At 44.2% G+C, this 26,455-nt stretch overlaps 1 protein-coding gene across 1 annotated transcript in view; it reads right to left on the minus strand.

Annotated features, from left to right (window-relative positions):
* FRMPD3 (FERM and PDZ domain containing 3) overlaps positions 1–26,455 on the minus strand; it is a 130,672-nt gene that overhangs the window by 42,243 nt on the left and 61,974 nt on the right. The window contains exons 2-6 of the mRNA XM_081125918.1: positions 22,096–22,250; positions 18,955–19,057; positions 15,476–15,521; positions 5,110–5,214; positions 1,093–1,200 (exon numbers count right to left, since the gene is read on the minus strand). Coding sequence (XP_080982044.1) covers positions 1,093–1,200; positions 5,110–5,214; positions 15,476–15,521; positions 18,955–19,057; positions 22,096–22,243 — 510 coding nt within the window. The 5' untranslated portion in view covers positions 22,244–22,250. The remainder of the gene's footprint in view (positions 1–1,092; positions 1,201–5,109; positions 5,215–15,475; positions 15,522–18,954; positions 19,058–22,095; positions 22,251–26,455) is intronic.

The raw sequence follows: 26,455 nt of genomic DNA on the forward strand, positions 1-26,455 counted from the left end.
TGTCCCACTCCCTACAGGACACTTAGCATCTCTCACCCTGAGAAACTAAATGCCAGTACCATTCATAGGTATAACCCCCAACTGCTTCATACATTCCCAAAAGCTGTCTGGGAGGGGGCAGTGCCAACCCTGGCTGAGAACCACTGGCAAGGCTAGTTCTGAACACCTGATGACTCCTTTTAGGGAAAGTTTCCTGGCCAGGGCTTTCTTGATTTATAGGTTTGTCTGGGCCTCTGCATGGGTACCTCAGAACACCTTTGAGCCAAGGTGGGTTTCCTGGGCAAGCACTGTAGACACCTGTCAGTCTAGGCAGTATTGTTTACATGGAAATATTCATTTTGGAAATGGCATTTTCTTTTAGGAGAGTCCAGAAGAAGCAGGAACATATCTGTTCTAGAGCAGAGTTGAACCTGGGGGTTAATTGTATCATCACCTCTCTTCTTCAGGAATAAGGGAATTGCTACAACTTTTAGATACCTGGCTGAGCCGTTAAGAATCACAGCTCAGTAGTTGCTCTTCCTGTGAAAAGAATAGTCAAAGGGACTGTTGCTGGACTTTTAAAATCTTGGTTCAGTGCTTAAGATCTGCTTTCTATTTAAAAAGCAAGGCATGGCTAAGCTAATCTCTCGAGAGATTGTGTTTGTTGATTTCTGTATATAAACTTGCGTAGGTGTTATTGTATCAATATAAATCACTTTTTTGCTTTATAAGTAGTTTAATGATCTTCACACTCCTTAGCTCCTAAGAGTCTTGGAAGGCCCAGTATAACATGGACATAAATCAGTTCACCAGTAGATGTGTGCGGACATGTGTGTGAACACACACATGCACATATGCAAGCACATACATATGTGTGGCATACACACACACATTTACAATCACTAGCACAGAGTTGGGCATGCAAATCCCACCTCACCGGCATCTGAGGACTGTGTTCTTTTGGAGCCTGGTGCTCACAGCAGCAAGAGTTCAATGGCCACCTTGCTTTGGCAGCGAGTAGCTCTGTACAGACTCAGAGGAACCCAGGGACCAGCAGTTGTGTGTGCTCCAGAGAGGGCAATGCTGACCTGAGAAAGGAGATTCTATATGTACCTTAACAGTGGTCCGGCCATCAAATGTGAATGACTTGATCTGTCCATTTTCTAAGAAGACCTTCAGGACATTGGGGATGAGGAGAAGAGCTTCTTTCTTCATCATTTTCTGTGAATAGACAGGGAAAGGACAAAGAGAGGGTCTCATTTAGAAGAAGGAAAGAAGCCAGAGGAGGAAAAAGGAGTGAGTGAAGGAGACAAGAAGCCAAAGGTATGAAAGGACAAAGAGAAACAGATAAGAGTAGATCAATAATAATGTTACCTGGACACAAAACCAAGTTCTCCAAGACATTGGGCCATATCAAAAGTTCACCATTTGATGTCACAACACACCCACATTCTACTGTGGCTCAGAGCTCCACAGCTTCAGAGACCACCACACACTGAAGGGCTGATGGAAGGTCTCTTTAGGAGCCCATCTCTCTCATCTGCTCCTATCTCCTGACACCTCCTTTCCCACCAGGTCCTTCAAATATTGAGTTCATTTTCACATCCATGCACTTGTTCTACCATTACCCTTCTCTTGTGGCATCCTAGGTCCTTCCTGAACTGGCACCTGACTACTTCCCCAGAGTCATGCCTCGCCATTCCAGTTACCCACACTGCTCTTTCATGTTTTCATACCTCTGACAAGTCATCATTCAGGGACTGTCTCACTCCCTGTAGGATACATAGTTAAATGCCAACAGCATGCCAAACCATGGGGATGACCCCCCAAACCCTCAGACATTTCCAAAATTTATCTGAAAGTGGACACTACTGATCTTGATTGAGAACCACTGACAAAGCCCATTTTTGAACACCTAATTATTCTTCAGCAAAAGTTTTCCTTATAGAGTGGTGCATGTTAAACTCTCAATAAATATTTCTAAAATAAAGACTGTTCCCTCTCCTCTACCTTCCTTGGCAAACTGTCACTCATACTTTTTTTAAAAATTTATTTTTAAAAATATTTTTTTATTGATTTTAAAGAGAGAGGAAAGGAGAGGGAGAGAGAGAGAAACATTGATTGGTTACCACCCAGGCTGGGAATAGAACTGTTGACCTTTTGGTGTATGGGATGATGCTCAACCAACTGAGCCAAACCTGCCATGGCTCTACTTATTCTTTAAAATTAAACTTAAAGATGAATTCTGGAAAGCCTTGTCCAGTATTGTCAGTACCTCGAACCTGGTGTTCCCATGTATTCCAATAGCAATGTATACACATCTCTCTCAGTGCTCCTCTCATATTAAAAAAACAGTGTGTCTTTCATAATCAAACAGTGAGCTCAGAGCACAATAATCATGCCCTATTCAATCTTTGTAGTCACAATATTGAGCAGAATCTATGCCACACAGTTAGTGCTCAATAAATTGCTACCACATATAGAGCAGTAGGTGCTTGATATGTGCTTACTTGAATGATTTATCAGGAGAATCCAATCATTTCCCAAGGCCAACATCATCAGTTTTCTAGAAACTGAAAAACTGCTTAAGATGGCCAGAGTCATTAATTCAGTGGGTATTCAATGGGCTTGTACTATATGCCCTGCGCTGTGCTAAGCCCCATGAGGGCTATGGCAAAAACAGAAGACCTGGGTTTAGTCTTACACTCTTGTTATAGTGACTTGGTGTATGCAAAAATCCATTAGAGAACAATTATAAAACCAAAACAAACCAACGGGTGTTAAGTTTTCCAAAATGAAGTGAATTAGATTTTTATTTTAAAGGAGATGGTGGGTATGGGCAATTGGAGAGGCCATAAGAGAACAGTCCAGATCTTGGGACTGTCACAGACAAAGTATGAAAACGTGAACAATAAGTCCTCCTGGGACAAGGTGTAGTTGTCAGTGGTGGGGAGCCAGGAGTCAAGCCATGGTGGAAAGTGATGGGTTATAGAGCTGGAAAAGTGTGACTCCCTGATCTTGAGATACCTTGCTCCTGCCAAGCCCAGAGGCCCTGGATTCCCAGACTGATGACACTCAATGGTGGCAGGTTTTATTTAACACACTGGGTTGGACTCAGATGATTACTTAATTGATTTTGTTTAAAAATAGAGTTGGCAAGGAACATCCACAGGATTAATTTTTGCTGTGGCTGCTTAATAAATCCCTGGAACATGAAGGGAAAGGAATGATAGGACAGCCCGGTATCACCAGGGTATGGACTCTCCCAGTTCCCAACCAATGGTGAGGTTGCTATGGTCCACACTAGTGGCAGTGGCGGTGGGCTGCTGTTGTGACATCAGGTACTTTCTTAAGCACAACTACAGTGGGAAGATTGAGGTCTGTCTCTCTCAAAGACAGGAGCCTGGAACCACACCTAGTGGCCTGTCCTGGAGCAACAGAAATAACCTGGGTGGGTCCCAGCTACTCTAGGGCATTTGCATTCAGACCGGTCTGGAGTGGGCGCTTGATTCTGCCTGTAGCTAGCTGAGACATATGAAGAGGGGAGTCATGGTGGAGGAAGGGAAGGATGGGGAAGGAAGAGTGGAAGGGAGAGGAAGAGAAGGGAGAAAAAAGGAGGGGACGAAGGTAAGGGAGAGGAAGGGAGGCAGTTCATCACTGACTTGGCCTTGGTTTATTACTCTGTAATGCTGAGGTGTGACAGGTAGTTCCTGTCTTTCAAAATCAAGTCACATTTCCTCTGGATTTTCAAGGGCTCATGACATAAACATCCTCTTAGTGACTTGAACCTCAGGGTCTGCTCCACCTTGATCTGCAGGGACTCCATACTGCTCCCTTTCCTCTCTCCTCACCAACCCCTGCTTCTCTTCAACTTCTGCTAAAATTGACATAAAGCCCAACCACTAATTATTCAGACATCTTACCAGTGGGGTCCTGTAGTTAGTCCCTTGGGCTTTGCAACCTTCCTCCAACAGGCATGGAGGAGGGCCTGGGCTGAATTTGGGAATGAGAGTCCAAGAAATGGAGATAGAAGACAACTGTGTCCTCTATCCCTTCTGAGTGGCTCTGCCTCAAAGAACTATAGAAGTGCCTGGCACCCCACTGATTTTCCCATTCAGTCTGGGCCTACTAACTTCTAAACTGCAGTGCGTAAATGCCACAGGTCTCCTGAGAGCCCAGCCCACAAAAGCCAGCAAAAGCACACAGGTGGCTAGCAGTTCTGGCTATCCCTTCCCCCCATCCTCACCCTACCCCCACCCCCCCATACTCCACATCCCACCCTCACCAGATATCACCAACATCTGCAGATTCCTGGGATACTCTGGCGATAATCTATGATTGCTTACCACACATCTTTCTGCTTTCTATCCACCTCTTCTCATTTGCTTATCTGGAGCAGACAGCTCAGCTCATGTAAACCCCACAAAGAAGTGAGAAAGATTGAGGGCAGACCATGACCCCTCTAAACTGACCGGTACATGGCACGAGCTACCAAGCGTCACCTGCTCCTCAAAACCATACCGCTCAGCAAGGTATCCTATACTGTCTTAATCTGAACCCCCAACATCACCGAGATGTATCCAGTGGCAGGGAACAGGTATTTATTTCGCATCCCTTGTGGTGCTGGGAACACAGCAGGTGACTAATAAAAGCTTTGTGGCTTAATGAGAGTCTGTATCACCCTTCAGTGCACAGTTTTCTTCAGTCAAGATGTGAAGTTGCAGGACCACTTCAATGTTGAAGAGACCTCAATTTCACTAGCTGCTGTCTCTCTGGATCTTTGGAAAACCACTACTTCATTCCTGCTTCTATCAAGTAGCCAAAAGACGTTTATGGAGCACTAGTTCTGAGTGTAAGCTGCTGTGCTAGAGATGAAATTTCTCTAAGCACCACAAGGATCTTGAGTGAATCGATAACATGTTATTTCTCCCCACAATGTCCAGGGCCTCTCTGGATGACACATACCCCTTGCTCACTATCCACCCAGAGCCCCGAGGTCTCCCCCTCCAACTGCTTTGTAAGGCTGTCCCCTCTGAGGAGCAGCAGATGAGCAATTCCTCAGAGTGAGACCTCGACAGCAGAGCCAATTCTGGCCAAAGGCTGAGGAGAGGGAGTGGAAGCTGCACTTACTGCATCTGTTTCTCCAACTGCCACCTGCTCGGAAAATCGGACCTTCGCAGGGTTGGATTTCAGCTTGGCCTTCTTTGCAGCACTGATGAAGGCAGATTTGGGGGACTGGAAAAAGAACAGAGGGCTGGTGAGTTCTCCATCCCTGAGAAAAACCCGACCTTTGCCACACCAGAGTTAAGATGTTTCAGGATGGGTACACTTTTCCTTATTGATCAATAAGTCAATAAATAGATATTGATCCTCCATTAGATGCAAGGTAATGTGCTAAGTGCTTTCTTATACAGGGTGGGGCAAAAGTAGGTTTACAGTTATGAGTATGTGAAACAGTTTATTACTATAATATTATTGATTATTGTATTATTTTTCATACAAACAACTGTAAACCTACTTTTGCTCCACCCTGGGGTTTTTGTGTTCTGAAAAAGCTGGGCATGAATCAAATTTGGGTGAATTGAATCCCATTATTAATGCTCTAGGTCTAAGGGAGTTTGCAAAAATTCTTTAATAATGCAGTGAATTTTTATATATTTGATTTTCTTAATGTGATATATACCTAAATGGTGGTTTTTATTGCATCTCAATACAAGCATCTGAAAGGATTTACAAGGAATTATCTTATTCATCTCACAGCTATGTCCTGCCAATAGGAAGGCAGCCCATAGAAAATATTATTTTAGATGTGGAAGAAAGGATTCCTAGCACTCCAAAATGATTTATCCACAATTTCTGCACTATTCAGAAACAGAGACATTGGGGATTTACCCAGGTGTCCTCGCTTTTTAATTCTGGGCTCTCTACCACCTTGTTTGTTCAATTCTATATGAATGCCCAAAGAATCAGCTAGGCTCTCTAGTTCTTGAAAATTGTCCCACAAATTCAGCAGGACACATGGTTAGCAAATCCTGAAACTAAGTCTTTCCTGGGTGCTCCTTGTACTGGAGAAAATGCAGGAATCATGTATTTAGAGGCATTTATTCATTCATGTGACAAATTTAGGGAGGGCCTTCTATGTGCCAGGCATTGTTCTAGGTGATGAGGGATTCAGCAGTACACAAGACAGACAAAACTCCCTGACCTCAAGGAACATTCATTCTAGCAGGAACAGACTTACAATAATCAAATATCTTTTAGGTAGCAAAAAACAACTATAAGGACAAACTGAGCAGGGTAAGGGATGCTGCAAAAGAATGAGTAAGGGTGGAAGTGATAGAAGTGCTAGTTTAGGCAGGATGGTCAGGGAAGACCTCTCCAAGGAGGTGATATTTAAGCGGAAACCTGAAGGAAGTGAGGGAGAGAAGCCATGAGGCTATCTGAAGAAAGAACCTTCCAAGAAGAAAGAACAATAAAAGCTCTGAGGTGAGATTAGAAATGGGGTGCATGAGGAACAGCAAGGCAGCCTAGTGAGGCTACAGGAGAATGACTGAGGTGGAGTCAGAGGGGTTGTGCTTACAGAGACAGTGAGGGACTGGGTAATGTAGGGCCTTTAAGCCATGGCAAGAATTTTGGATTTTACTCCACTGGATGGTTTTTGAGCAGACAGTGTCTAACATGCATTTTAAAAGGATTCCTCTGGCTGCTGTGTGGAAAATCGTGTTGGAGTGTGATGCCAAAGTAGGGAGACCAATTAGGAGTCTACTGCAGTAATAAGTTGAAATATGATGGCAGCTTGGGCTAGAATAGTAATAATGGAGATTATAAAAAGTGACTGAATTCTGGATATACTATGAGATAGAACCAAGACAATATGTTGACGAATTGGATATAGGAGGTCAAAAAGAGAGGAGTCAACAGGAAGAATGGGGGTGTGATTTTCTGAGATGAGGGAGACGGGGAAATCAGGTTGGGGCTCCTTCAAACCACCTCCCCTACCAGACTTGCCATGGAGCCTTTGAATCCTACAATCCAGAATTTCTTTTTTTTTTAACTTTATTTTTATTGTTGATACTATTACAGATGTTCCCATTTCCCCCCTTGCCCACCTCCAGCCCAGAATTTCTTTATGTTAAGGCCCTGAAGGTCTCTGCCATCTTGGAAGGCATACATGAAGCTATTTTCTATCATTAATGCTGTGGTAGAGATTCATTTACCAGGTCAGCCACAGGAGGGCAGGGCCCTAAGATAAAGACACACTAGAAACAAACGTCCTCATCAGGTCTGGGGCCCTGGCCCCAGCTGTGTTCTTTTTCACAGCCAGCAACCTTATTCCCCCCATAGGGAAGATTGCAGAAAGCCACCTGTTCAACCTGAATCCAGTAAGAACCTCAGTGGGTGTCAGTCTAGGCTGCACGGCAGAAACTCTGAAGGAACTTTTAAAACTTGATACCCAAGCCCCACCCCAAACCAATTACATCGAATCCCTGGGGATGGGGTCCAGGTATCTGTATTTTTTTTAAAGCTTCCTATGATTTCAAAATGCAGCTATGGTTGGGAACCACTGAGCTAAAGGAACCTGGGACATTCATCCTGAGCCATGGGGATAATTTGTTGGTTGCGACGATATAGCACAACGAAATCCAGGGCTGGATTTCATTGTGTTAGAGAGAGATCATTCTAGGGTGATTACAGTATTGATTGTTCATGGAAGTTGAGAAATGTCTTTGTGTGTTGCACAGCTTGGTGCTCAAATCCTGGGTGGGGAGCTGCAGGCTGCCGCAGGAAGGAAAGGGCAAGAGAGAAAGATCTGTGGCTATGTTCAGGCAGCTCTCCTTGACTCCATCAGTAGTCCAAATTTCCACTCAAGGTGCCACAGACATGAGGCAGGTGACATCGTTCTACCTGACAGACACCCTCTCCTTTCTCTGTGATCATCCCTCATGGGATGCCCTCCTGCACAGTGTAAAGTGAGGCTTCTCTACACACCTGAATGGGCCATGCTGTCCACCCTTCATTTTTACACATTAAACAGAGGCCTGGGAAGAGGATATGGTTTGCTCAAAGTTATCAAAATAATTTGGTAGTGGGACTAAAACTGCAAACCAGATTTCCTGAGTCTTGCATTAGCGATTGTTCCTCATAGCAGAATAAAGCTGAAAGTCCATTCTTGATCTTTCACCCACTAGTTCTAGTTCTACTTTGGTCCTATTGAATAGATTTGAACATATGAAGAACCCCAACTGGTATCCTTTTATGTATTCACCTATAGGGAGGGGACAGCCTCCTTGCTATCCCTATCAAAAGTCCAAGATTAGATTCTGCCTTAGAGATACCACTACAAACAAAATATTCAGATATATAGGAGCAAAACCATGAAGGAATAATTGGAACTGCCATTATTTTCAGGGATTACAATAATCTTTGGTGTCTTAGAACTATTTTCAGCTTGTTTGTGCCCCATTCCTCATTTACTCTTGCCTTGTTGGTCTTTAAGATGCCATTCTATTCTCAAGTCTTCAGCCTTGATCACTGATGGTGACTCACTCTTTGCTACATGTCATGAAGTCACATCTAGCCTTATGCTTCAACATAGTGACACCTGCCTTGCAGTGTGGATACAAGGGACTCCCAAAGGTTACCCTGTCTCAAAGAATATTCAAAGCCCAGATATTGGGCCTGAAGTTTTAAATACTGGGGTCACTCATTTGAATTAAAATATTGAAAATTGGGAAGGCCCTGGTCAAACTGTGAATGTGGTACAAGGGAGGAGTCATGAACACAATTCAGGGGCCAGCAGACTATAGGTCTGAATGGGGCAAATCCTGCATACTACCTGTTGTGTTTTTTTTAAAATACACGTCAGAGGATATGTTTATTGATTTGAGAGAGAGAGAGAGAAACATCAATTTGTTGCCTCCCATAGCGCCTGACTGGGGAATGAACCCGCAACCTAGGTATGTGCCCTGACTGGGAATTGAACCTGTGACCTTTCAGTGTACAGGATGATGCTCCAATCAACTGAGTCACACTGTTCAGGGCAGCACACCACCTGCTTTTATAAATAAAACTTTATTGGAACACAGCCATGCTCTTCATTTATATATTGCCAATGGCTGCTTTTGTGCTATCATGTATGGCCTACAAAGCTTAAAATAATATGGCCCTTTACAGAAAATGTTTGCCAACCCTTTCACTAACTCATTAGCATACAGTCACCCACTGTTTCTAAAGCATTCCTGATGACAAGAATCACTGAAGAATGCTTGTTAAAATACAGATTCCTAAGCCTACACCAGACTTAAAAAGTCAGAATCTCTGAGGGGGTAGGGCCCAGGAATTTATGTTGTTGAAAATGTCCTAACCCATTAAACATAGATTTATTGAGTACCTTAAAGCTGAGACATCTGAGCTCTTCACTGACCCATTTTTCCTTCAAGCAGCTGGGAGTATCATTTTGCAATAGGCACCCTTTCTGGCTAAAATGAATTTTGGCTTGAAACATGGGATTAGAATTCCTAAGTACCTCCAGGGTCACTGCAAACCCCTTGAAGCAAATACGAAGCCAGCAGCTCTGTGGAATGAGCAATAGAGGAAAGAGCCTGCCTCTCCCTCAGGACTGAATTCAGCAGCTCATGATTCTTTGGCCATTTTAAAATTTGGTGACTCTATTAGCACAGACTTTAGGGTTGTGTTCATTCATACCTTGGCCAAAGTTGGGTATATGGTCAAACATTTTAGTGCATGATAGAGCCCACTTTGATACTATGAAAGAATTTTAAGAGGATGAAGCTCAGGTTCCTGAAGCTTTGACAGCCTCCTGATTCTCCTTTCTGTTGGCTCATTGTCTTTCACATCTGATCCTACTTATAAGGAATTCCCATAGCAATCACTGTGGGAGTCTGAGCCAATAAAGAGCCATCCTGGTTTCATGGGACCACTGATAAGAGACCCAAGCAGCCTTCCTTCCATCACTTGGGACTTCCTAGAGGTGAACATGTCCTCTCCCCAGCTTCCAAGGCCCCCCACAAGCCACACATGACACTCACTCCCCATCTATTGCCTAGTCAGGTGGTTCTGCCCACAGCTCCCTGGACACACTGGGCTCTTCTGTGCCCACCTCATACTGTCTCTTCACCACCTTTCATGTCCTCCAGTGTCTCTTTTGTTCAGCTAAATGACATACCTGAAGCCCAGTTCAAATTCTACCTTGGTCCTGAATCCTCCCTCAACTCCTTCATTACCCTCCCTGGATTTCCTTTTGTACTCCTTGTTAATCCACATGATAAATGCTCATGTGCCCAACCAGGTTGTAAAAGAGATGACATTTTATACTGCTATGTCTCCCCCTACCACCAAGCACAGAGTAGCACAGAAGAAAAAAAAAGCTGATAGCTAAGGTTAATAATGAATTAATCGATTCAGCAAATATTATTTGAGTACCTACCATATCCCAAGCACTATACCTCAAGAAGCTTTGTGTAAAAGCTTCTTCTGCCATGGTTCCCATTATTTTGGCTTTTTTTCTGGCCAGATGGCTCTAAGCAGAGGGTGGCTTTTTGGGTATAGGCTAAGTTTTCAGAACCAGAAGATTAGGGTTTCATTTGAAGGGACTGTCTGCTTGCTCTACCACAGCCATTCTAGGTCACAATCCATACTTTATTTTAAAATATTTACTGAGGACATACTATGTGCCAAGGTCTAATGATACCAAAATTAATACATATTCAGTCAATCATAGGGAATAGTTGGTCACTCAAAGATTAAGAACACCCTTAAATACATATAGGTTTAATAAGTGGCTATCTATGCACAATGGTTTGAGAGGTCTTGGGAAAGGACCCCTGTGACTGCACAATATATCCCCAAATGGTCTGCCATAGTATCAGTCACTCTGTTAAAAAGAAAATGTCACCTGAAAGAGACTACGTATTAGACCAGTAGTTCATAATATGTACCCTGGCTACAAATCAGAATCATTTGGGGACCCTTTTCAAAGACCAATGCCTGGGCTCCATCCCCAGGGCTTCTAATTTACTTGGTCTGAGCTAGAGCCCAAGTATTAATATTTGTAAGAACTTCGCAGGTGGTTCCATTGCATAGCCAGGGTTGAGAACCACTATATTATCAGCTATGGAATGTAGGAGTTGGCAGGAGCCTTAGAGATTGTCAGGTCCAATGTTTCCCAAATTCTACTGAGCATCAGATTTACTTATGGCTCTTATTAAAAAGAGATCATTTGGCCACATTCTGGACCTATTGGGAAACTGTCTTCCAGAAGAAGTGGTAATCAAGTTTAAACATAATGAGGGTTTTGGTATGAGGCAGCAGCGTCATGAGATACCAAGTGACTGCGTGGACACAGTACTATGTTCTGTGATGTAGGGGCTATAACACTAAACATATGCTGGGAATCTTGAAGAAGCTTTCACTACGGGTTTAGTGAGAAGATTCTCTCAGTTGATTTTTGTTCTTAATGGTAGTCATGGTCTATAAAGTCACCTCAAAAACTGAACTAATGAATACTGAACAGTTGTTTCTAAGGGAAAAGTGTGTGTGTGTATCTCAGTTATATTATAATCTTAAATTCTAAAAACAACTCATCCTGTAGTTTCTATTTTCTTTATTTACCAGGAGAAAATGAGATTCTGAAGTGTTAAGTGATTTGCCTAAGGCCACCCTACTAACAGGGGCTAGAGTTGGGATTCAAACCCCATGCAACTGTCCCCAGAACCAAAGCTTCTTGCACTACAGTGCACTGCCCCCCACCATCTCCATCCTTTGGGATACCTCTGTAATACAGCTGAAACAAGAAGACAGAGTATCAACTTATTTGACCTCAGCTGGGAACGTGTGCATTGGGAGACTCAAATTTTTCATGCTTTGTGCAGGTCTGCAAATGACCAGAAAAGCATTGTGAGTATTAACTTTGTTGTTAGAAAGACATTTTAGGAAAGAGGCAAATTTGCAAACAGGGAATCTGTGAATAATGAGGATCAACTGTACATGTATTCAAGGTTGACATTCAGTCAGGATGCACTGGTATGACCACACCTATTGTAAAATATTGAGGGATTCTTTCACACTGCTTGGTAAGTAGCCACTGCCTTAAGCTCCCTGGGTGCCACCTGACCTCTCTCCCCTGAGACCTCTCTACAAATAATCAACTAGGGATTAACACCTGGCACAGTTAGGAGGCCTCCAAGACTCTGCTGTAAGTGTCTGTGGATGGCTTACATTCTGATTAGATGGCCCCTATTTTACAGGCTGCTAATTGTTTTGACTATCACCCCTGTGTATATGTGTTCTCCCACATCTATACTCAAAGGATTTAGAGAGCACAAGGCCAAGAATTAGAACTTAAGCTCTCTGAGGGTAGGAACCATGTCTGTCCTGTGTGCTGCTATATTTCCAGTCTGGAAGAGCATCTAGAATAGTAGGCATTCAGTAAATGTTTGATGAATAAAGGAATTAATGAATTAGGAACTCTCACTGAGGTTAGTCAGGCACAGGTGTTTACAAGACATGAGTTTCATGCCAGATCTTAAAGGAAACAGCCATCTATTAGAAGAGATGTGGAGTAATACAAGAACAGACGTTGAAGGGCAGTAAGACGTAAGACATGTACAAGGAGGAGAAGGAAAGCAGCAAAGAGGCCATGGAATGGGACAGTGGGGGCATCAGAACTGGGGCCACTGGGATGACAGTTGGGACAGAGATATGGGGGAGTGTTTGGCTCTTCATTCTGAAGCAAAGTTTGAACACTTTAGTTCAAGTTGTTGTGATGGCTGAAATTTGGGTTTCCTTCATTCGTTCAACAAATATTATCAATTGCCTACTCTGTGCCAGGTGCTATTCCAGGCACTGGGAATACTGTAGTGAACAAAATACAGTCTCTACCCTCGTGGAGCTGCATTCAAATGAGGGATATAGACAATAAATACATATAAATATAATATTTCATGGGAATGTAAAATGTTACAGCCACTCTGGAAAATGGTCTGGTAGTTTTGTTAATAAACTAAATATACATTTAATATATGACTGAACAATAGTTCTTTGGGGCATTTGTCCCAGAGAAATGAAAACTTATGTTCACAAAAAACTGTACATGAATGTTTATAGAAGCTCTGTTCACACTAGCCAAAACCTGGAAACAACCTAGATGTCCTTCAATAGGTGGATTACTAAACAAACAGTGGTACATCCACACCATGGAATACCATGGAATACTACTCAGCAGCAAAAGGAGATAGATTATGATAGACCCAACAACTTGGGTGAATTTCAAGGGCATATGCTGAGTGAAAAAAGCCAATCCCAAAAGGTTACATACTATATTATTCCATTTATATAATATTCTTGAAATGATGAAGTTACAGAAACTATAGAATAGATTAGTAGTTGACAAGGATTGAGGGGTGAGGAGGTGGGTGTGGGTACAAAAGGGAAACATGAGAGGTCCTTTTAGTGACAGAACTGACCAGTATCTTGACTGCGTCGATGTATACATGAACCCACACATGTGATACACTGATATTGAACCATACACACATATTGTATTGATGTCCTGACTTTGGCTTGGTATTGATATAGTATTATAGATATGAAAGATGTAGACACTGGAAGAAACAGGAATAAGGGTTCACAGGGATGTCTCTATTAGATTCATAACTTCCTATAAATCTACAATTATATATTATTTATTTTTTATTGAATTTATTGAGGGTGATATTGGTTAATAAAATTATATAGGTTTCAGGTGTACAATTCTATAACAGATCATCTGCATATTTTATTGTGTGTTCACCACTCAAATAAAGTCTCCTTCCATCACCATTCATCCCCCTTATACCCTCTCTACAATTATTTCAAAATAAAAAAAATTAAAAATATAAGATTTCAGTTCTGATGAAAAAATTAGGTAGTATCAGGATATAGTGACAGGTAGATGCTATCTTAGAAAGGGTAGTTGAGGGAGGCTTCTATAAGTGGGTGACATTTGAAGAGACCTGACTGATAAAATAACCCACAGTGGGTCTCTGATCAGAGCAGTACAGTCTAACGACATAACAAGCATGTTTTTAGGTGAGAACTGGTAGCTATTTTCATGACAGAAGATTGGAAAGCAGGGACTGACTGCCCACTACCCAATAGGCAACTATACATTCACAGTAAGGTGGGGAGGGAAGAGCCTGTTGGCAACACCCACTGAGGGAATGAGGCTTCCCTGTTCAGAGACAGAGGAGAATTGTGATTGACAAAGGCCTAGCTGCCAGGGAGCATGTCAGAGGTGGGGAGGGGAGTGGAGTGAAGAAGGGAGGGAGAGAATATGTGTGCATGAATGTATTGTGTGAGGTTCACACTAACACAGAAGAGAGCTGGGGGCCAAGGGGAGAGGCAGTTAGTGCCAGAGTTTGAATTGAACCCTATCCCCCTGACTCGTACCGTACCTGTGCACTGTCCCTGACTTTGCACAGAAATGTGATCTCTGGAAAATCTTTCCCTCCACCTTTGCCTAGGAAATCCTGCTCCATCCTTCAAGATCTATCTCAGGTGCATCCTCCCCTGTGATGCCTCCCCTGTTTTCATGCTCCCTACCCCCAACAGATGTGACCTCTCCTGTGGCTACAGGATGGGGGTGGAATCTCAGTACTGAGGTGTAGGGGAGTGTCAGGGACATTGGGAAGGGGCAACCAGTCTAGAGGTGTAAGGAGGGCTCTGCGTTTTGCCCACAAAATTTTACACCTGGATTTGTACATTTGGGTTAAAATTACTGTAAGGACGTAACATAGTAATGGACACTGGGCCTTCTGAATCCAACTCTTAATGAGTGGAGCCTGGGGATTTTCATTTTTAATAAGTAGTCCTGCTGACTATATAAATCAGGCAAGTTTGAGAAACACTGCTCTAGTCTAGACCCTTAATGTATGGATGAGGAAACAGGTTCAGAGAGGGGAACTGACCTTTTAACTGGTCACACAGCCAATTAGTGACTGAACCAGAACACAGCTCAACCTGTTTGTCGAACTGTACCTCCCCAGCAACTTTATGTTAAATTCCCCACACACAGTGCTAGGTCTCATACATTTCAGGCCATGTAGTAAATACCTGTATGAATGAATGAATAAGATTAACACCCACTGTATGCAAAGACTTTATGGGAGTTAAACACTGTACAGGTAAATTTTGATGGGCACAGCCAAAAAGAGGTAGGAAATATGTCTGGAACTGTGGCAATGGGCAGCTTAAGAGGGGTAAAGCAGAGGGCATAGGGCAGAACGTAGTACTCTATAGCCCTTCAAAATCCTCAAGCCTTGGATGTGAGAGCAGACAAGATGTTCAGAAGATATGTTTTAAGTTCACTTCTAAATCCTTGGCTCATAAAATGTTGGTCCTAGTTTCTCCTCTAATCCTCTCTCCCATCACTATCACTTTCCAATATGAAGTCCTCTCATCTCAGGAGGAAGGGTGGATGGCAAAGAGGCTCACTCACCTGATGAGTGTGCAGAACTGTAAGAACGATGAATTCCTTAGCGCTCCTACAGAGAGAAGAGGGAATAGGAGAGTAGTGTATCATGCACTAGGTATTCATCTAGCACAAGAAGCAACACCAGAATTTTGCCCTGGGCTGCATTCAGGTATATGGATTAGGACAGAGGGCAATCTGAGTATCTGCATGGCTGCCTCTCCTCCCATCATTTGTGGGAGTTGTCATAATCATCCATATAGGTTCACACAGGCATCTGAAATGGTATTACCGTTATCCCTGAGTTTGTCATTTTTCAGGTCTTCTTTTTTATAGTCCTTCTCATATTCTCTCTGTAGAAATCCCGAAACCTTTGGAGCAATTTTGTCTGTAGACTAGAAAACTCTCAAGGAAAACTAAAGGTCTGAATTATGGAACTCAAAGGGCACACAATCAGTATTGGGAGCCATGTACTATGATTATTGGCAATTTGGTATTTAAGCAAGAGGGGCAGTTCAAAGGAAGAACCCAAAGGAGGTCATTTGGTCATGACTCACATTCAGCAGATTTGTTTTAATTGAAGGACCAAAAAAAAAAAAAACACACACACACAAAAAAAAACAAGAGCCAGGGAGCCACAGATGGAAGCCAAGACTCTCCAGATAGCAAATATTAAAAAAGATGAATTTGAAACTCTTCCAACAAGAATTATGCCAATGATCAAATAGGCTATGAGGTATGAACATTTTCTCCCAGGAATATATAATCCTTTAAAAGAACTAAAAGTACTGGAAAGAATTTGCCTTGAAGGAGCATCCTCTCTCCTTGCTGGCCTTTTTCAAATGTTTCTGGGAACAAAGGTGTTCAAGAAGCAGAGTCAAAATGCCCTTGGTTCTGGTATTCAAGAAAGGCCAAGGCCCCCTGCTTAAGGACTTGGAACATTACCCATATTCAGTGAGGCAAAGTTCCGGGATGAATCAGCGCCAGAGTCTGAGAAGCTCCCAGGAGAAGGAAGGAGTTGTGTTCCAGGGAAAAAACCATGGAAAAATCTGTCTCTTGAAGAGGGCAGGGACATAGTGTGAGTTGTATTATGTGATTTGTCTGCTCTGGCCCCTGCTGTGTCTCCCCATTTCATGTAGAACAAAACAAAAGTCCTTATAGTGGCTATAATTCTCCCCCACTCCACACACTGGCTTCTCTTCTGTTCCCCAACCATGCCAGAAACACTCTTGCCTTAGGGCCTCTGCCCTGGGTCGTCTCTCTTTCTCCAACATCTTCAGCTCTTTCAAGTCTTTCTTCAAATGTTACCTTCTCAATGAGGATGACACTGGCTATGCTATTTAAAGTTGTATCCTGTACTCATGTGCCCAGCACTCCTGATCCTCTTTATCCTGATCCACTTTCTAGTCTTCAATAACATTCATCAACTTCTAGTATACTGTACGATTACTTATCACATTTATTGCTTATGGTGTATCTCATTTCACTAGAACATAAACTCTAATGGACATTGATTTTGTCTTTCTTATTCACTGTTGTATGTTCAATGCTGTAGAACAGTGCCTGGTGCACAGTAGATACTCAATAATAAATATATATTGAATGAATGATCCACTAGCTCCCAAAGTTATCAAATGAGCGAGCTCTGTTTTGACCCTGAAGGAGCTCTAAACTCCCTTGCAAAATTGGGCTAACTTGTTCTAGGGTGCAAAGATATCCACTGAAAGGAAAGCAAAGATTTCTGAGGGGTCAGGCTGAAAGAATCCCAACATGTCCTGCTGGGGTTGAAAGAACTCACCTCATACTGGTGTGGTGATAGAGGGAGAAGGGCGAAGGGTGAGGGAATACAATGGACAACTAAACTTACAGAAGAGACAAACTAAACGTAATTAACGACCAGACACATTCCAAGACATTGAGCTGGAGGGGGAGCATGTCAAGGAAGACCTGCTCTAGACTTCAAGAGGAAGCATTCCAAACCCCTCCAGAGCTAGCGAGAGGGGTTTGTTCAATACACAGAGCACTAAGTCTGCCTTGAAGGGGAGGCAGGGGCTTGGGGGCAAGTGGACTTTGGGAGAATAAGAAAGATGAGTGGGATAAAAATACTCTGAACTAAAAGAGGTTGAAGGAGATAGAGGCAGAGATGGAACAGACTACATAAGGCAGAGAAAGACAGTGAGAGAGCCAGCACATGGTTTCATTTGAGGGGAGATAGCCAAGGACCTCTAAACTGAGATTAGCCCATGTCATTTAAAACCTTCACCTCTGTCCTCTGGTTCCTTATCAACAAGTCTATGCAAGGGGGTATGTGGTTGGTATGTGTGTGTGCATGTGGTGGGAGTTTGAGGTAAGGGCGTATGTATGGTATATGTATGTGTGTGTGTAAGCATGTGGCACAGGTGGATTTGGGCATGTGTATAGCACATGGTGTGTATGGTGTGTGGTATGTGGTGGCATATTATGAGTGTGTGTGCAGGATGTGTGTGTGGCTTGTGGTGGCATAGTGTGAATCTGTGGCGTGCGTGTGGTATGTGATGGCATAGCATTTGTGTGGTATGTGGTTTGATTGATGTGTGCGTTATGTGTGTATTAGCTGGTAGCATGTTGTATGTGTGTTGTGTGTGGTAATGGTGGAATGGTATGTGGTGTGTGTGGGTTATATGGTCTGCATGGTGTCTGTGTGTGAGTGTATGTGGTGTGCATGGAGTGTGTATGTGCTACGTGGTGTGCATGTGGTATGTTAGTGCTATGTGATGGCACGGTATGTGCGGTGTATGTGTGGTATGTGTGGTATGTGTGGTATGAATGGTATGTGCACATGGTGTGTATGTGATATGTGGTGGCATGGTGTGTGTGGTATGTGGTGTGTATGGTGTAAGGAAAAAGAAAAGTCAATATGATTATCCCTATGTACAGAAGGTGGTGGCCCTCTGATACTCCTTTCTCTCTTTTACCTGCCCTTATCCCTAGAGGGCATGAAGGGGTCACACACCCCATGAGTAAAATCCACAATGGTAGGTTCCCTTCCTCAACCCACTGGCGAGGGATTTGGATTTTCTTCTCCTTAGCTTTTTTTGGGGGGTGGGATAGAAAGGTAGAAAACATGTCTTGCTCACACTGTGCTTATCTCAGAGTGTTCGTTAAATGGCATGTTTGGTTCTCATTGGTCATTTGGTCTGTCCCACAGCACAGTAAGTAAAAAACCAAGGGGTTTTGGTGAGGTGAGTAGTGAGGTGAAGGGTGAGAGGTGAGCTCTGGCAGGAGGTTATTCTTTGTGTCTGCTCACATCACAGTAGAAGTCTAAGCCACAGTGTGTGATGGCCCCTGGGGCCCCAGAAGGTCTGGATCCTGAAGTCCTGGGTAGCCAGAAGCCCTGGCTAGGGCTGCTGTTCCTGGAAGGGCTCCTCTTTCAGTGCCAGGTAGGACCATGGTAGCCCTATGCCACTGGTGGGGCAGGGGAGTGAGTAGTGCTTAGCTCCTGCCAAGGCCCAGAAGGCCTCTATTACCTGATGAGTTCTATGAACCTCTCCCTTGGGGCTTCACTCACGTCCTCCTCATTAATAGCCAGAATCTGGTCACCAGCCAGGAGCTTGTCCTCAGAGGGGCCTCCTGCAGAAGAGAGGAGAGAGGCATGAGGGCTTGGGGCCACTGCTGGGAAAGCATAGGTCTGAGGGAGTCACCAGTATCTGAGGAAGCTGAAGTGGGTGCTGAACCCTGTAGGAGATAATGCAGGATGAGTGGTGCCAGTGGTGGGGGTGTTCTTTGAGCTCTGTGCCACTGCTGCCTGTGGCAGATGGAGGGCAGAGGACTGAAGAAAGAGAATGAAGTGGACCTTCTTTGGCTGGGAGTGGTGTGGTGGCAAAGGTCCTAGACTAGGTTAATGACTCCTCTCTTGGCTTGATTCTAAAGAGGAACACAGGCTTCCACTTTATCAGGAGGCATCTGCTCAGGCACAAGGAATAACTTCCAGACTACTGGAGGTGGTACAGGTGACAAGAGCAACCTTCATACTTGAACATTATTCATACTCACTGCTCTGTAATGATTTACGCATTCAATTGTTTGGAGACAAGGGGATTGACTAAAAAACCCAAAGGGTTTCTTTTCTTTCAACTCTGAGAGAAGCTCCTCTCCAGTAAATGAGGGGAGGGGGAGGCACAGACCCTATATCACGGGTGGTTGGAAATTGCTTTCTCTCATTTCCATTTCCACTGTTGAGGTTAAGAAAGCAGACCTGTTTGAGGGACATACTTTCTTGGTTGAGGTAAATGGTGGGGGTAGAGGAATACAGGCAGTGCTGCCCCTGGTGTTTAGCAAGATCTTGAAGAAAAGCTTTTCAGAGATTCAAGGAGAATGAGAGTCAGACCCAGCCTCACTCAAACCTAAAAGAAATGTTTAATGACACATTCCAATCTCAAACCAGCCTGGACTCTTGTTTGTGTCCACTTTAAGGGGCCAGATACCAACTGCTCACTCTCGCTACAAAAAAGTGTGCTGTGCAAATTCCAAAAATGTGAACAAAACCAAGCAACTATGTCTCTTGAGCACACAGCTCAATGGCTCTGGAGAGTGTGGCCTGTGATCTGAGGGTGGCTTTGCAGGCTCATCCAGCAGGGTTCACTACTCCAACTGCAATGGCCCTCAACCCACTCAGTCAAAGACTGTAGGAGCAGAAAGCATGGTGGTGAAAAGTTCACTCTTTGCAGCCAGTCAGACCTGGACTTTAATCCCAACTGCCATTCACTAGTTGTGTGACCTTGGATGAGACATTTAATCTCTCTGAGTCTCTTTCCTCATCTGTAAAATGGGAAAATACCTGGACCTATACATCATAAGTATGTTGGGAGGATAAATGAGATGATGAATGTATAGCACTTAAAATAGTTGAGTGATGTTGGTAAGAATTTGATATATGTTAGTTATTATATCCTCCGAGGGACAGTTTCTTCAATTCATTTCATTCCTTTTATGCACCTCTGCCATAAATGCCAATCTTTTAGGTGAAGATCCCTCTACCTATTCCCTCCCTCCCTTTCTCCCTTCCTCCCTTTTAGTGGAAATAGTTCTTATGGAACTCAACTCTCTGATGGCAGTGGTAGGTAGCATCAATCTTCTACTGCCTTCACAGAATGGTTTGTTGGTATGCTCCACCATAATAATTTCTCTATAGGATGCTGCTGGTCTTTTCTCATGGTCTCAAATATAGAACCAAAGAAGTTGTCTGCATTTGGGAGCCACCTGGGCCAGAAACAGCTTTGTGGATCAGCCCAAGTCTTCATTGGGCTGGGTCTGCCAGCCCCATGGCTTTCTGTGGACCTTGCCGGTGACTTTCCTTCTCTCCACTCTTCCAACCCTTCCTCTTTTTTATACCACTTGAAGCTGGGGGCTTCCTTTGGCCCTGTGAATTCTGTCTCCTTTGAAGTGAAAGAAGGGGCTCCTGGTGGTCTGTTACTAAGTCTTATACGGTTCCTCTTACCCAGGACAAATTTGATTTCTGATCAGAGACTCAAAAACCTCTTGTCAAACTGCATGACTGACTCAGGAGCATTAGGTCAGCCACGAACTCCTGTACCGAATTGTTTTTTTTTTTCTCTATGCCCTCTAGTTGAAGAGAGAGCTTACAAAAATCTTTTTGTTTTCCTTTGAAGATGGAAAAATTCATCAAATTTCTGCTAGACCAGTTTGTACTCTGGCTGCTCCTCTTGACTGAGCGAGAAACTGTTGTAAACATCTAAAGCCTCAGGCCCAGCAAGTCAGGAATAAAGCTGCTTTCTGTCTGTCTTTTCTGTCAATTCCTAGCAGATTTGGAACAAAACAGTGCTTAGGCCTTTTCCCATTTCATTCATGATGTCGTGTTTCACAGTTCAGGTGGTGTTTTCCCTTGTTTCATCCCACATGGCCCCATTTAAGCCCTGCTTCCTCTGTGGTATCAGACAGACTCAGGTGCAAATCCTGCCTCTGCTGCTTTCTAGTCAAGTGACCCTGGACAAGTCATTTCTCTTCCTCTCTGCCTCAGTTTCCTCATTTATAAGAATGATATGATACCTTGCAGGGTTGGCTGTGAGATTAAATGAGATTATGCAAAGCACATAGTAGGTGCTTAATCAACGATAGCCATTGTTATTGCCACTATGGCATTCAGAGGTTTCATTCTCCTCTCCCACCTATAGTCTGTATCCTGATTCCAGTTGTCAATGGTTCACCTAGTTCATGAGTGTGTACCAGTCTCCACAGCTGGATAGTTAGGTTCTTGGGGACAGGAACTGTGTCATGCACTTCCCTACAACCTTGCTGGACTTAGAGTAGGCAGTCTATAAATACTTGTTGAACTGAAATTAAAATTTTCATCTAAGGCAGTATGGCTCTTCTATGAAGGTTCTATGCAAATAGGAAGCTTTATTAAGACTCAGACCTTACTAAACCATCAACTGCAGCCTCCGCCAAGGGCCCCAAGAAGCCTCAAAGGTTTGTGTCAATCATTCTTAAAAGACTGGCTCCCTTTCACAGTGATTGGCTGGCAAGCCTTCATCCACTCTTCATGAATTCCTTCGCAACACAGTGTACTCAGGAGCTCTGCTCTTTGGGAAGATGTAGGGTGTTGGGGGATAGAAACCAGGGCCGGGGGGGAAACCCTGAAGGACACCTACCTGGCTTCACAGATCGCACCACCACAGGCCTCTCACTGCCAGCCACGAAGCCAAAGCCATATATAGGGTCTCGGTGAATGGTCACTTGTCGCAGTGTCTCTGCTGGCAGCTGCTCACATTCCATATCATTTGCGCTCTCTTCCTGCATCACATGACTAAGGGAAGGGGAACATAGGAGCAAAACAAGATGCAAAGGCAACTAAACCTCAGAAGCAGCTGGGAGGGCCACCGATTAGGGTGCTGGCCATGGCACCAGGGAATTTGCACACTTAGCTTCCTGCAGCCTCTGGAATCAGCAGAGGCAATGAATGCCTATTTCCGATTGCAGAAAGAGGAGTCTAGAAAGGAGAAGCCACTTGTCCATAGGGCCAGGGCCAACAGAGGACACTGGTGCTAGAGAACCTGACATTTGAATCAGTCATCCCCTCAAGATATTGGGACCTTAGAGGAAGCCTAGATGGAAGTGCGCTATTCTAAAGGTTAAGTGGTACCACTCATTGAATTGGCTATTAGCTCCCTAAGAGAAACCAAAACTTTGAGGAAAGGGACTACAAAACAGGCAAGTAAGTAGGGAAGGACTGTGAAGTCATTTAAGGATGTGAAGCACCTTCATGAAGTCCTTGAGTAATTTTAAACTTTAACATTCCTTAGGTCATATATAACAATAAACTATTTAGATGGCTTCTATAAAGAAATGGGCTACATTGAGGACCACTGCTTTATGCAATTGTACATAATGCCAACTAATTTCAATTAATGGAACAACTGGAAAATGACTCCTGTGGGCAAGAAGGAGAGATGTGCCCTGTGGCTGCCAGCAGACTGAACCCCAGATGGGCTGGGAGAAGAAATATCACAGCCTCAGTACCTGGAAGGGATTACAGATGGCTCTTCGATGCCCACAACTTAAGTTACTGAAGCTTAGGAATTGCAAACGAATTTTATAAAGGTTCCATAGCAAGGGCCAGGGTGAGGCATACTGTAGGCAAGGATAGGTCTGAGTGAAGTATTCGAATGAAGAGCCCTAAGGGGTAAGGGCACTGAGTGACAGTGGCAGGGAAGGAGGTAAACAGAAGAATGAATGGCCTACAACAAGGATAGGGCAGGTGGAAGTGGAAGAGCCAAGAGACCCAGAGCCTGAGCTCCCTGACTTGGCACCACTCTACCCGCAGGCTTTCTGGCCTAATAAATGGGATGAGTTTCCTAGCCTCAGTTTGTGTATTTTTGAAAATTAAATTTTCAAGCAGAGCCCTTCTGAACAAGATCCAGAGGGCCAGGAGCTAATTAATCAAACTAGTGTATGGTTTGTAAAAGAAGTGGGAGGTTCTGACACTATGAGAGTGATTGTTAACTAGCTAAGAATACCAAACTCCTCAGTAGCAAATGGTTTCAAGCAATTAGGTCATTTATCAGGACACAAATTTGGTAATTAGAGAGGAACTTTAGGACTATTTGGGGGGGGGATTTTAAGTAATTGTATAAAAGAGAAATTCATAGTCCTGGGCTTGTGGCTCTCATAAAAACTTGGGAATGAAGACAGACCATGGCTGACTCGAATCCAACCACATCAACTCTGTCTGCATGAAAGTTGGCTTGGGGCCTGTCTGTTGCTCCTTAGGGAGCCAGAAGGGGCTGCTGGGATGAGGTCAAGCCTCCTGAAGGTAAATTCAGAAACTGATTCCTTCCCTCCCGCACTGGAAAGATAAATGGTCACTTTTTAACAGAAAGTCACTCAGAAGCTGGAACATGGCTGGCTGGTATCCTGGATAGGCGCCCTCCCAGGAGAGGGGTTCAGCTAAGGTGGCTTCAGGCTGGCGCCTCTCTCATTTCTTCTCCCGGTGTCAGGCAGGAGCTTGGCCTTGAAGGGAGCCAGAGAACATCTTCCTGCAGCTGCCGTCTTGCCTCACCCCCTGGGCTGCTTCTGAAATGAGCCCTTTGCCTCCTGTCATCTGACCATATTGGCACAAAAAGGACCTCTTTTTGGGATAACACCAGCTCATTTCTGACACAAGCACCAGCCAGGGTAGGCTGGAGGATGAGAGCCTCTTGGGCTGTGCTGCCTGTGGCATGGGGAGCAGGGACACCAGCAAGGAGGATCCAGGCACACGTGGAAGTGCTCGGTACTGTCCTGAGCTCAGAGCCCTGGCCACTGCAGGCTCAGTTTGTCATCTTTTTCTTTTTCCGAAATTGGGGACACTTCAGTCTTCATTGGGCCTTCAGGTACCTCCAATATTGATGAAAATAGACATTCCTGGAGTGAAAGGAACCAACAAGCTAAGAGCCTTTTGTAACACAACTGTTCTGCTTTACTGCTTTGACTCATGTTAATCCATCAAGTATTTATCGAATGCCTACTTAGACAGTCAGAGCTCCAGGGGACATAAGAGAAGTTACAGATCTCACAGCTTCTAGATTAGTGCAGGTGGAAGAAGAGAAAAGTGTACACTGAACAAGAAGATTAGAGTGGTAACTGAGAATAGTATATGAAGTCTAGCATCAAGGTCCAAGTTGTATATTCAGAGGAGGGGGTAAAGTAACTGGAGAGGGCTCCATGGAACAGGTAGGTATTGTGCTAAAATGGACAGGAAAGGGAAGTGATGGAAAGAGAGAGAAGAAATCAAGCTCTGTGCATGGGTGGCCCCCATCTTTCCACAGGAGACCCAGATATTTTTCCCACAGCTACAGCAGACATGCCTCCAGATGTGACTGGGTTGTCCTCGAGTTGGACAAAATGTCCCTAACTAGGTCCTCCCCAAATTCGGCAAGCACACCTTTCCTCACACTGCCTGGGCCTTCCTAGGCATCATAGTCAGAGAACAAACACCCCGGCCTTGACAGACCAGAAGGCCATTTTACAATGCAAATGGAAATGGAAATTGTCCCTTCCCTCCTGGGGTTTGCATCTTTCTGTGTCTGCAGTTCAGTCCCTCTGAAATTTGCTCAGTGCCTAGAGACTTGGGAGTGATATTGAAGGTAAGCAATGATGGATGACAGGAGCTCAGCTGTCCACATGTCAAGTGACTTCCCTCCTGGGAGAAATAAGCAATACGAATTTGAAAGATGTTTGACTTCTGGTCCTTTCAAATAGGGCAACTTTGAACAAAATTATGAAGCAGCCAAAACTTATGGTCTTCCCACCCCTCTCAGCATTGTTTCTGGGACCTGCTATTTTCTTCTGTTGTTTGTCCCAAAGTACACAATGCCTTTATTTTGTCCCCTTACTACCCAAGGCTCCCTAAGGTATCCCCTCACCGTGTGCCAGGCTTGTCCTCTCTAGTCAGTGGCCCCAGTAAAGGCCTTCTCCTGCCTAATAATAACACTTTACAGCCATGTGGTTGTTTTCATTTTTACACTCATTACCTCATCTGAGAAAAGGTGCTTTCACATCCATTAGCTCCTCATAGTCTCTGTCCTGCCAAATAGGCTAGGTGACTGCTCCTCCTCCATCTCAGTCCCCAAAGAAGGTGAGGAAGAAGTGACCCATGGAGGTGAAGCACATTAGCAGCCAGCTGGAGTCAAATCTCTCAGACAAGGCCCACAATCCTGACACCCCCACCTACACCCACTCAGAGGCATGGACCCTCTGGCTATCGAGTCTCCATTACAGGGCTGGCCCAACCCTGTGGCCAGCAGCACTCTGTATCCTGGCCAGGTCTGGATGGCCAGCCCACATCCTAATTAACCTGTCTCTGATCCCATTCACTCAGAGTTGTTGGGAGAATAAAATGAGATCATGGATACAGAAGCACTTTGGAAGGTTAAACGTATCATATGGATGCAGACATGGTGATATTACTGGTAGCATTATTTGGAGTGGCCAGAGGAGCAGAGAAAGAGAGCTGAAGATAAACTTTATCCACTTCACACAACCCAGGCCTTCCCCCATCAACTCTGCCTCTACAAGACAGCTCCACAATACACTCTGTCCCCTTGTTTTCTAGGCAGCTCTTTCCCTGACCCAACCTGGGTCCCTGTGGACACCCTGAACTCCAGTTCCTCTGTCACCTAAACTGACCCCATCCCCAAACTGTCCAAAGAGAGACTGGTTGCTAGAGCTCACACTGACAACTGTTGCTAGGCAGAACATGGCTAAAGGACAAGTGAACTGAGAAGATGGATTGATTCTGAGCTGATGCTTTCTCCCTTGCTTGCACTTTAGGGCAGGAAAATAGAAATGTAACAGCTTAGACTCCCAGGCATCAGAATCAGGCTTTGGCTTCTTTTTCTTTACATTTGGTTGGCTCCTTGGGGAGTCTTGTCACTCCCCTCGCAAATGGCAAGATTTGGAGCCATGTGGGGCCAATTAGCCCTCTGATTCCAATCACAGGAGTCTGACTCTCCCGGAAGCTCCAGGGATCCA

Source organism: Miniopterus schreibersii, assembly GCF_964146895.1.
Source record: "Miniopterus schreibersii genome assembly, chromosome: X".
In the NCBI taxonomy this organism is placed as follows: Eukaryota; Metazoa; Chordata; class Mammalia; order Chiroptera; family Miniopteridae; genus Miniopterus; species Miniopterus schreibersii.